This window comes from Globicephala melas, chromosome 5 (assembly GCF_963455315.2).
Source record: "Globicephala melas chromosome 5, mGloMel1.2, whole genome shotgun sequence".
Lineage (NCBI taxonomy): Eukaryota > Metazoa > Chordata > Mammalia > Artiodactyla > Delphinidae > Globicephala > Globicephala melas.
Window position 1 is genome coordinate 42,856,323 of NC_083318.1, and position 12,353 is coordinate 42,868,675.

Genomic DNA, 12,353 nt, shown 5'->3' on the forward strand with positions numbered 1-12,353 from the left:
ATTTCTAAAGGCAAGGAGCTCACTGTACCTTGAGGTAAATCATTCTAACTCTGCACAACAGCTAAAGAGTTCTTCCCCATATGAACTATGGTCATATCTCCCTGTAACTTATCCATCACTTCTGTATCAGCCCTCTCAACTTAGTACATGTGGAAAATTCAAAAAATAATGAAACTTTTAAAATGCGGGAATATCTTAACCCTGCTGAGTCCTCTCTAGTCTCCTCCTTTTCTAACTAATTTATTAAACTGCTTCCCAATAGTCTATCCAATGTCCTATTCTCTTAGGATTTTACACATTTTCCTTAAGCATGCCCAAGTGGCTTCCATTTCTACTTACATGCTGATAATTATCAAATTTGCTTTTCCAAACCAAATTACCCTTCCAACCTTGAAGCGCAACTAATGCCACCTCCTACCTATAAATGCCCACCTGGACTGCACGAGCAGTTCAAACTCAACCTGCCCATAATGGATCTTTTTAGCCTCTTCTATATTCCCTAGAAAGTCAAGCTCAATTCTCACTCTTATTTCCTTTCTCTTTCTCCTTTCCTCCTTCCTGTATATACAAGCACTACCTTCTATCAATTTTATGTCCTACATTACTTTCAAGTCTGTCCCTTCCCTTCTGTCTCCACTAGTTACTACTTCAGTTCTGATCTTAATCATTTTATTGAATAGGTAATACATGAACATGATATAAAATTCAAACAGTACAAAGGAGTATTCAATAAAAAATAAATCTTCCTATACCATCTTCCCTCCCAGTACCCTATCCCTACCCAATCTCCTACCTCCCCACCAAATAGCTACTGTATATTCTTCTGGAAACTATTACAATAATTTTTTTATAAAAATCTTCCTGCTTGAGTCTTTTTTTTCCCTTCAATCCATCATCTTCCCTACTTAAGAACAGTCTTTCTAGAACACAAATCTATCAATGAAAGGTGCATGGTGGTTTGACAGAGTTACAACTTAAGTCTATGTTTCACCAAGCCAAAAGGGGGACAAATGAAGACCAAATATCCTATAATACGTAAATATAATTAATAGGGAAATTTCTCTACACCATTATCCTAAACTACACCCAAAAATATCTTTAATTTTACATCATACAACTAAAAATTATTCTTTGTAACCACCCCTACAGCCCTGTTCATTCTAAGTAACAATTCTACCTTTAGTCACCAATAACTGCATTTACTACAGATTTCTTTTAAGAGTTCAGCAAATGTTATCAGAAAGTAAAATTTGTACAGTAATTGAAATTTCAACTTACAAAAACACCTTTAAGATTTGGAGAGCAGCATTCATGATAGAATTTTACATATAGTAACAAAGAGGTAACTGATAAAGATTCTCATCAAACCTGAGCCAGGATCCACTGAGTCTTCTCAGCCAGGCCCTGACCTTGAGCTCTGTCCTTGGCCCACTTAGTCCAGTTTTACCAAAATCATCCTGAATCAGTCTATCAACCCCACCATTACCACCCTTGGCATTTGATAACCCTCAATATCTAACCACCCTCAATATCTTGTCACCTTGGTATGCCTTCAGCAAAAGGAAGCAAGAGTCAGTCTAGCAAGAATCTCCCAGCTTGATGTTTCCTCTTAGTAATTTTCCTGACCCTCACCTCTGCTCCCTGGCTATAAGAATTCAACCCCATCTCTCTCTCCTACTGCAAAACCCCATTGCAGTAATCCCTTGAATAAAGTCTTCCTTATCGTCTTTAACAAGTGTCAGAATAATTTTTTTTTCTTTAACACACATTTACTATACTATAGTAACATCATTTACTATAAAATGCTAACAAGTTTTGCCAATGACATATCAGAAGATGGCACAAGCTGTGATAAATATCCATTTTTGCAACTCACCTTAACATTCTTCAGACCCTTTTCAAAGAGGCTAAGCATCTCAGAGAGTTTATTGTCAGAATGCACATTATAAATGGTCTGGCTGCGTTGTTGAAGCAAACCAATAATGTATTCGTTTTCAATCTGCTCATGCATTTTGAACTCCTTAAAAGTAGCATACAGAGACTGCAGAAGAGCACGGAAATCATTGTTGTTGGAAAAGTTGGTTTTAGAAAGCTGAATAAAAATTTAAAAAGAAAGGCATAATAAATACATGCAAATATGCACCAATAGGAAATACTCAAATGCATTCCTATCTAGTTTTGTACATATCAAAATACCTCCCTTATACTTTGTTAAAGTAGGAAAGGAAATCATAAAAAACAAGTTATAATGGTATAATAAAAAGTACCCCAGCCCAGGAAGATGTTGGTTTGAATTCTAAAGGAAAGGATGTACGCACCAACAAAACAGTTTCTTTAAATAAAAGAGATTAAACCAGACTCCCTCGAAACCTAAAATTCCATTACTCTGTGCACATACTAAATACAGATACTCCATAAAGTTACATATAAACATTAAAAGAGCTGTGTTAGGATAATGTGATGCACTTTTTTCTTTTTTCAAATGTTCTTTATGCTATTATACTACTTTTACAATGTAAAAAATTCAAAAACTTTCTATTATAATTTGTTTAAACTTTAATATCAAGATGAGTCTGATCTGTTCAGAAAACACTGACTAAGCTACTAGAACATTATTAGATAATTTTATAAGAATTTTCTTTTTTTGGAAAACACTTAGCAGTTTATACAAGGATCACATACTTCCTAGAGTGGAAGCACTGCAATAGTACAATGTGAAAAACTTGTACATCGGGGCATGAGAAAGTAAAGGCACTTGAAGGAAAGATAAAGATCAATGAAAATATAAAGAAATATATACACTGTCATTTTCTTTAATTCTACTATTCAACAAGAGAAAATGACTATTCTGATATAATTTTATTTTTTTACATTTAATGTCAAGTTAAATTCTCATGTTCAAAGCATATATATTATCGGGAAACTCGATTCAAGATGAAGTTCAAAGTAATATTCAAACCTTCTATTACTTCCACTGTCATATTAAATCTGTCTTCTATTATGTCAATTCCAGTTTCAAAATTCATTTTAAGAGGAAAAATCTGATTAGGTTAAAAACAACAGACAGTAAATGGAGAAAAAGAAGCTACAAACACCATACTTCCTAGACTTGTTCTGTAAAGTCTGATCTAGTATTCCTAAAATGGAGAAGAGTCTAAGGTGTCTTAATTGCCTGTTCTGGGCAGGAACAGTCAGCTCATGACAAAGCATCAGAAAAGACAACAAACTCCTAAAGCAAGACTATTCCACTATATAATTTAACCAATGATCTACTGTAAAAGGCAGATGGATTGGGTATGAGTCATTTACAGAAAACCAGACCTAGACCCAGATTCTCTAGGATTAGGCTCCAGTCCTACCATTTATTTAGCTGTGTAACCCTAGGTAAGCTACTTTTCTCCTTCAATGTCTTAGTTTCTTCCTGGCGTTAAATGGGAATAATAAAACCGCCTGTACTTCATATGGTTGCTGTGAGATTTAAATGAACTGGTGCTAAATAAATATTAGCTAGCATTACTTTGAAAATTAATCATTCATTTGTATAAATTCATGTTTTTTTTTTTACCCTATTCAAATATTTAATGAGCAGTTATTATAAGCCAGGCACTGTTTCTGGTACTTGGGATACCTCAGTGAAAAAAACAGACATCTCTGCCTTTACAGAGTTTACAATCTAGTGAAATAAGACAACGAACTGTAACCACAATAAATAAATTATCTATGGGTTGGCCAAAAAGTTTGTTCCGGTTTTTCCATAAGATGTTATGGAAAAACCCAAACAAATTTTTTGGCCAACCCAATACAACAGGGGTTAGCAACTTTTCCTGTAAAGGGTCAGATATATTAAGTTTTTTGTGTGTGAGGTATACTGTCTGTAGCAACTATTTAATTCAGTTGTTGTAGCACAAAAGTAGTCATATGAATGACTGTGGCCGTATTCCAATAAATTTTATTTACAGACACTAAAATTTAAATTTTATGTAACTTTCACATGTCATAAAATATTATTCTTTTTACTTTTTCCAACTACTTAAAAATGTAAAAACCATTCTGAGCTCCTGAGCCATACAAAAATAACAGACAGGATGGATTTGGTTAAACCAAGGTTGTAGATTTTATCCTAAGAAATGCCACACAAAATCACAACAAAATCCACTAGTGGCTAATCTCAGCAAATACTATCATGTGGCATTATATTAAAAAAAAAGTTAAAAATAAGTCAGTAGAAATAAGAGGTAAATTAAGCATTAATAATGGCTATAAAATTTTTTAAAAACAAAAAGGATGGCAAAAAACTAAATAATGTCCTCACGTGAGTTATGGAAAATAACATCGTAAAACACATCCAGGAAGTTTTGCATACAGTCTCACTGGACTATTAGAAAATCCTTCGGATTTAATAACAAGCTAAGGTAAAGACCAGGTTCATGCTACAGACTGAGAACCAAATTAGACAAAAGGACTCTCCATTATGCATAGAGTTAATCCCGCAGAGTGGTTAAAAGTGCTGACTCTGGAGCCAGACTGCTTAGGTGTGAATCCATCTCTGCCATCAAGTCACTAAGTTGCTATGTACCTCACTCAATTTCTTCATCTGTAAAATAAGGCTAATAATATTAACTACCTAATAGGGTTCTTGTGATGATTGAATAAGTTAATATATTTAAAGAACACGGAATATAACATATATAAGCCTACTTAGGTTTTTCTGTTATTCCTATATTTAACCCAAACAAAACTATCATTAGAAGTCCTTATCCTACCCAAGTCAGTTTTTCTCCACTTGAAAAGAGCAACTGTTTTTAACCTGGTACCTAAAGTCAGTAAATTTAGCAGTGAAAAGAATAACCTGAGCATATACAGTTTAACTTTTAAAAAATTTGTGTATATGAATCATTTTTTTAAATTGTTTACCTCTAGAAAGGTATTCAATCATAGAGACTTGATTGAGAAAAAAAATAAACCTAGACCCTAATAATATCTGGGACATACTGAGGCCTAGAGCGTGCTAGGTACTATACTAAATATTTTTAGATATTATTTAATTCTTAACAACAATCCTAGGAAGTAGATGTTATAATTCCCATTTTATAGGTGAAAACCCTGAAGCTCAGAGAAAATAACTTACCCAAAAATCATACAACTGGTAGACAACAAAACAGAGGTCAACTCTCTATGACTATAAAACCTACTTACCTTCCACAAGATGCAATGTTAGTCCTAATCATAAAGCTATCTCTTCAGAGCCAACAGAGTAAATTGTCAGAAAGAATGCTTGCTCTAAAATATTAGTTCTCTCCAGGGGTTCGATTTTGCCCCCCAGGAATTAATGGACAAGGTTTAGAGACTGCAGAAGCACTACTGCCATCTTAGCGGGTAAATGGCAGGGCCGGACTAAACATTCTACAATGCCCGGGATAGCAGCCCCTATAACAAAGAACCATCTGGCCCAAAATGTCAACAGTGCTGCAGTTGAGAAATGCTGCCCCAAAGAAGTGTTTTTTCAAACATGTTTAACCATGACCTTTAGTATGAAATATAGCACAATCCAGACACACACACCACAAACACTTCAAACAAATTTCAGGAAACAATATTTCCCTCCCTAATCTGTGATGTACTCTATCATTTACTTTTCCATTTCTTTTTTTTTTGCTGCATCACACGGCTTGTGGGATCTTAGTTCCCCGACCAGGGATCGAACCCAGGTCCACGGCAGTGAAAGTCCGTGTCTTAACCACTGGACCACCAGGGAAGTCCCCTCATTTTTTCAATGTTATTTCTGACCCACAAAATCGATTCCATGACCCACTAATGGGTCACAGAACACACTTGGAAAAACACTGTTCTACAGTAAGATTATAAAAGTTCCCAAGTGACCTATAAGCGTGTATCGTCTGATGCCTAGCAGATTCAACAAGGAACCTACATAGAACAGGATACACATAATCAACAAATAGTAACAATCAGTAACATGGTATCTCCCATATTTTAAAAGAATTTATAACTGACTTTCTGGGACTTCCCTGGTGGCGCAGTGATTAGGAACCCGCCTGCCAATGCAGGGGACACCGGTTCGAGCTCTGGTCCGGGAAGATCCCACATGCGGTGGAGCAACTGAGCCTGTGCACCACAGCTACTGAGCCTGCGCTCTAGAGCCCTTGCTCCGCAACAAGAGAAGCCACCACTTGCCGCAACTAGAGAAAGCCCGCGCGCAGCAATGAAGACCCAACACAGCCAAAAATAAATAAATAAATTTATAAAAAAAGAGTATCGTAAACAATTTTAAAAAAACTGATTTTCTGCCTCAGACATTCTACAACTTAAAATCATACTTACAGCCTGGCTTCAAACTGATTTGAAGCTGTGTGCCACTTAAAGACTAGATATTAAGTTCAGAAGCAGATATGAAAAACTGCATAACAAAAACTCAAATACTATTACCCCAAATAAGTTTTTACTTTTTCTCTCCTCGGCCAGACAATGCTTTCATTTAAGTGAGGGAGATTTACACTCAGTGAAGAAACCTTAATAACTATCTGCTCAAACTAACTTACAGATAGAAAAACCTATGATCCACAGGTGAAATGTTCTGCGTAAAATCATATAGCTAGTAGTAAATAGCAGAACCAGTAAGGTAATGCAAAAAACATGGGCTTCAGAAAGGAAACAAATTCTAAACGTTAAAAATTCGGGCTCCCCTAATTACTAGTTGAGTGAGTTGGGTAAGTTACTTAACCACTAAGTCTGTTTCCTCATCTTTAAATAAGGGATAATACTTGTCTCACAGGGCTCTTGTGAGGATTAAAAGTAAGTAAGCATGTAGTAAGAACTCATTAAATTCCCTTTTCCTTCCTCTCCTTAGCTCTCAATTCAAAACATATTCTCTCCAATAACCCAATGCCAGTCAATAACAGTTTTTACAGGTATGCAAAGGAACAGAAAATCGAGGAAAACTAAATGAATTCTTCATAAAGCTATACTCATTCAATTTTTTAAAAATAATCTATTCGAATTATTCTGAGTTTATTTTCAAAGCCTATGGCTTTGCTCATTAAATGTCCTATCTTTATAAAATGATAAAGTAGATGGCACTTCAGGTAATATCCTTACCTGAAAAACCTGGGCACTCCATAAAGCCTCCACCACTTGAATTTTTTATAGCTGGTTTACTGTACAGTCTGGAAAGCTCTGTACTATGCACATCTTTACAACCATCACCTACCTTGTTCTCAGAAATCAGTTCAAAGAGACTGTAAGCCCACTCCTGACACTTTAATGTAGAGCTGACCAAATACCTCCCCCCTTTGCTCCCACTAACGGGCATTTGGATTTCCATCCTAGCACAAATGTGTGACTGTAATCTCCTAAAGAATAGGAACTACATCTCGCATGGCCAATACAAGCTACTACAGGGCCAAGTGTCAGTAGAAACTCCATGCCCACTGGCAGTATTAATGTTGTCAAGTTTTGAGGATTAGAGGAAAAACTGAGGAATTGGAATAAACTGGAAAAAAGGATGTGATCCAATGTAAATATTGCCTAAAATCCTCCTAATTTGGAAGGTCAGTGAATTAGCGAACGATTTCATAATAGACTGTTACCAGAAATTTTTTTCAGAAACTACTCTGGTTTTATACGAAGAAAATTAAACTAGGAATCATGATCCTGACTTGGGTTTCCATCTGGATCTATCACTAACTGCTTATGTAAACTCGGTCTAACTAATCTAGCCCTACAAATCCCCAGCTATAAAACAGAAATATCTCTGCCTTTACGTACCTAAAAGGACTGCTGTCTGGATAACAACAGTGAAAAAATCTTTCTATAAAACCTTTTATAAATGTAAAAGGAAACCCATGAGTGAAGTATTAAATTAGATATAATACAGCAATATTTAAAATGGCCCACAACTTCATGGGCTTCCCTGGTGGAGCAGTGGTTGAGAACCTGCCTGCTAATGCAGGGGACACGGGTTCAAGCCCTGGTCTGGGAGGATCCCACATGCCGCGGAGCAACTAAGTCCGTGAGCCACAACTACTGAGCCTGCACGTCTGGAGCCTGTGCTCCGCAACAAGATAGGCCGCGATAGTGAGAGGCCCACGCACTGCGATGAAGACTGGCCCCCGCTTGCCACAACTAGAGAAAGCCCTCGCACAGAAACGAAGACCCAACACAGCAAAAATAAATTAATTAATTAATAAACTCCTACTCCCAACATCTTCTTAAAAAAAAAATGGCCCACAACTTCAGAATTATTCTAAATAAACTAGTCTAAGCACGTAAATAATTGTTGTTGCTAATAAATAAATGGATGCTTCTAAAATACATTGTACTTGAAAAGTCAATATTCAAAATAAAACTGACTTCTTTATAATTACTGGGCATTCAGAGTCAACATATAGTATACGATGAAATAACATATTTTGTATCTTTTTCGTTTAAGTACAAAAGCTAGTTCTCATTTTGTAAAGTTTTACTATATGCTGTTTGGGCTGGATACCCGTTGTCTGTACAGGCAAAACATGGTAAAGGCAAAAGTTGAGGGCTTCCCTGGTGGTGCAGTGGTTAAGAATCCGCCTGCCAATGCAGGGGACACGGGTTCAAGCCCTGGTCCAGGAAGATCCCACATGCAGTGGAGCAACTAAGCCCATACACCACAACTACTGAGCCTGCGCTCTAGAGCCTGCAAGCCACAACTACTGAGCCCGCATGCCACAACTGTTGAAGCCCACATGCCTAGAGCCCATGGTCCACAACGAGAGAAGCCACTGCAATGAGAAGCCTGCGCACCACAACGAAGAGTAGCCCCTGCTCGCGGCAACTAGAGAAAGCCCGCGTGCAGCAATGAAGACCCAACGCAGCCAAAAATACATAAAATAAAAATAAAATAATTTTTAAAAAAAGTTGAGATGCCAAATGAATAAAAACATATACTCCTTTAAGACAATTTAGCCATTATAAAATACATTTTTCCCCTTTAGCTCCCAAAGGGCATCCTAGGAGAGATTCCAATTAACTATCAGTATCAAGAAGGAATCCGGATGTTTAATTCCTACGCAGTTTTTTTTTTCCCCTAAATCACCTTGGTCTCTGATCCACAGTTCAGAAAATTGGAATTTTTAATCTTCCTGATGAATTTATACAACAATCTCATTAACTACATCTAATTAACTCAAAATTAGTGATAATTTTAACTTCTGCTATGTCAAATTGAAAATGCTTTCCTAGTTATTTCAAAAGGGGACATTTAACTACCAAAAAGAATCTTATTTGACTCAAATATTGTTTTTAAAAAGGGCACTGTATTTTCAAAATTTGTTCTAACGTTCTCAATCACCAGGTAGTGACACACAACATTAGTGACTGACTTCTTCAATTTTTTAAATACGCTGGTTAGTCTAGCACGTAGCTAGATAAAGTTGTGATTCTTAACCATTTTGGGAGGGTCACAATCATTTGGAAACCTGATGAAAGCCACAAACCTCCTAGAAAAATGTACACATGCACCAAAATTTCCATAACAATTTCAGGTGGTCCTGGACTACCTCTCCCCAGTCTAGAGAGAAGACCTCAAATTCTATTACTCCTCATTAACTTTCCCTTTTTGGTTTTGAGAAAGTAAAAAAACCTCCCCATTTTTTTCTTTCCTGCAATTAAAGGATACCATCAGAATAACTAAGTTCAAAAGCCAGGGCAGGTAAAAACACTACAGTAAACTAACTCAAAAATCTAGGGCTTCCCTGGTGGCACAGTGGTTAGGAATCTGCCCACCAATGCAGGGTACACAGGTTCGAGCCCTGGTCAGGGAGGATCCCACATGTCGCGGAGCAGCTGGGTCCATGCGCCACAACTACTGAGCCTGCACTCTAGAGTCCACGAGCCACAACTACTGAGCCCGCGTGCTACAACTACTGAAGCCCGCGTGCCTAGAGCCCATGCTCCGCGACAAGAAGCCAGCGCAATGAGCAGCCCGGCCGCTGCAACAAAGTAGCCCCCGCTTGTGGCAACCAGAGAAAGCCCGCGTGCAGCAAAAAGACCCAGTGCAGCCAAAACTAAATAAATTAAACAAATATATATATTTTTTAATTCCAGAGTTACACAGCTTAACTAACGGCTTACCCATTCATTATGTTTTTCCTGGATAAGTGTTCTCACCCTTGGCTTCACACTGGACTCACCTGGAGAGCTTTAAATTATACTTGATGCCTGGGTCCCAGCCTCAGAGATGCTGATTTTAGTGACTTGAGCATCAGCATTTTTAACAGCTTTAGGGTGATTCTACTGAGCAAACAAGGTTGAGAACCACTGTCCTAGACTGCCGTGGTATTTAAACCTGTATCTGAATCGGGTATTGTTAATTTTCAAAATGGAGGGAGGGAAAAGATGGTTGTGGATGCTTTTTAAGTGTGGCCTGGCACTGAACACGGGGCATCCTCCAACCACCTCATGGGCTATAAGAACACCTCTTTTCTCGCAACAGCGGTTCTGCTTAGTGCTATGTAATTTCTGAAAGTTCATCAAAGTTGATATCCATGCTTAAGCAATAGGTCTTTAAATGCTTTTTGTTTGGTTCATTTCTACATGAAGCAGGATTGCCTGAAGTTCTCAGAATATCCGTATGTGGACTCTACCCAACATAAATTTTTGACAAAAATGTGGACTCAAAAAGCATTAGCAAACAGCCCTGAACTATCTCCACAAAAGTGCTTTTTCAGCTTATGGTGCACCAATTAAGAGTGCAAAAAGGTTCTCGCAGTTAAATCAAGTTGTTCCGAAGCCCTTTTATTCGAGCCCACGTAAAGAATTCCAACAGAGAATAGCTGTCTTGTAACAAAATCGACATCTAGTAAACGCTCCGGACAATAAAAGTTGCAAGGAAAAAGACCACAAAAGAAGAGAGAAGGTTCTCTGGTTCGTAAGCCACGAAACCTGAGTTTTCTCCCAAATCAAACCAGAGAAAAGCTGGGGCGTAAAATGAGCAGGGAGGAGTTGGGAGAAGGTGCTCGTTGGGCCAGAAAGCGGGCCAGAGGTTCAGAAGAATGGATGGGTGTTCGTAAGGAGAATCGGGGAGGCCCAACACAGGCCGGGGGTAGGGCGGGGGGGCAGTATTGATGGGGGAGGTGGCGGACAACTACAGAAACAGCCTGCGCCAGGGGGAGAGGAAGCCACCGCAGGTAGCCGGCCCGGGGTCCCCAGAGATCGGTAGGGGCGCAGGGGCCCCTCTCCCTCAGGGGGCAGGGGCGGGAGGCCCAGCGCGGCCGCGGGGAGCCCGCCCCGAGGGCGGCGGGTGGCCAGGCCCTCGGCCGGGAAGGGGCCGCGCCGCGAGCTCCGAGGGCACGTCCGAGGCCGCCATCAGGGCGGGGCGTGGGCTCCCCGCGGAAGGTGCGGGGCAGCGAGCACGGCGCTGACAGCTGCGCAGGCTACAATTCGCCCGGCGCGGCCCCCGGGGGCTGAAGGCGCCGCGCAGGCCCGGCCGCCCAGGGATCCGGCCCGCTCCTCCCCTCCGCCCGCGCCGCCCAGAGCCAGAGGCCCCGCACACCGTTACCTTGTCGCAGTAGAGCCCCACCAGCTGCTTCATCCGCCAGTGTGGGGCGGTGAAGACGTCCACTTCTTCGGGGAAGGGCGCCATCGCCACCACCTCAGCCTCCGCCTCAGCAGGCGCGGCCGCCGCCTCTCCATAGACACCCTCGCCGCGGGGCAGAGGCGGCGCCCCCCCCTGCGCATGCGCCCGCCCCGTCGGAGCGCGCGCCCGGGCTGCCGGGCCGGCCGGGACGCGGGGGCGCGCGGGTCGCCGCCATGCGGTCCCTACGGCACCACGTGACCGGGCGCGCGGCAGAGGCTCGCGCTTTCACCTCCCCGCTCAACTCACGTTGCTCGTCCTCCTTCTGCGCCAGAAAAAGAAACCAAGTCGTTTCCCTGTTTGTCTGTTATGTTTTGCAACACAAAACACATGATCTGAGACGAGGGGGTGTCGTTTTAGGGTGCTGTCAGCGCCTTTTGCCGCTATGCCTACCAGGTCTTGAGGCCGAGGCAACCGAGTACAATGGCCGCGGTCGGCCCGACCGCCCGGTCCGCCTGGGCGACTGCGCTGTGCGCGCCCCGGCCCTCCTGAGCCGCCCTTCGCCTCCCTGCCCATGCGGATGATGGCCCGGCCGCCGGCCCGAGCACCGACCTCCCTGCCCGCTGGTCAGAGGTCCCAGCGATTGGGGGAACCAGGACTGGGGGCTCCCAAAACTTGCGCCCCATGAGGAAAACGGGGACGTGGGACAGGACCGGACAATGGCGGCCCGTGGGCTCGCGGCGGGCTTGGAGCCTGGGTCTGGAGGCTGGGCGGGGACCACGCATCTCCT

At 41.2% G+C, this 12,353-nt stretch overlaps 1 protein-coding gene across 1 annotated transcript in view; it reads right to left on the reverse strand.

The window, feature by feature from the left end:
• Positions 1-11,738, reverse strand: part of FBXL5 (F-box and leucine rich repeat protein 5) — a 50,459-nt gene extending 38,721 nt beyond the window's left edge. The window contains exons 1-2 of the mRNA XM_030864256.2: positions 11,549-11,738; positions 1,877-2,092 (exon numbers count right to left, since the gene is read on the reverse strand). Of these exons, the coding sequence (XP_030720116.1) occupies positions 1,877-2,092; positions 11,549-11,632 (300 nt within the window). The 5' untranslated portion in view covers positions 11,633-11,738. The remainder of the gene's footprint in view (positions 1-1,876; positions 2,093-11,548) is intronic.
• Between the last annotated feature and the right edge of the window lie 615 nt (positions 11,739-12,353).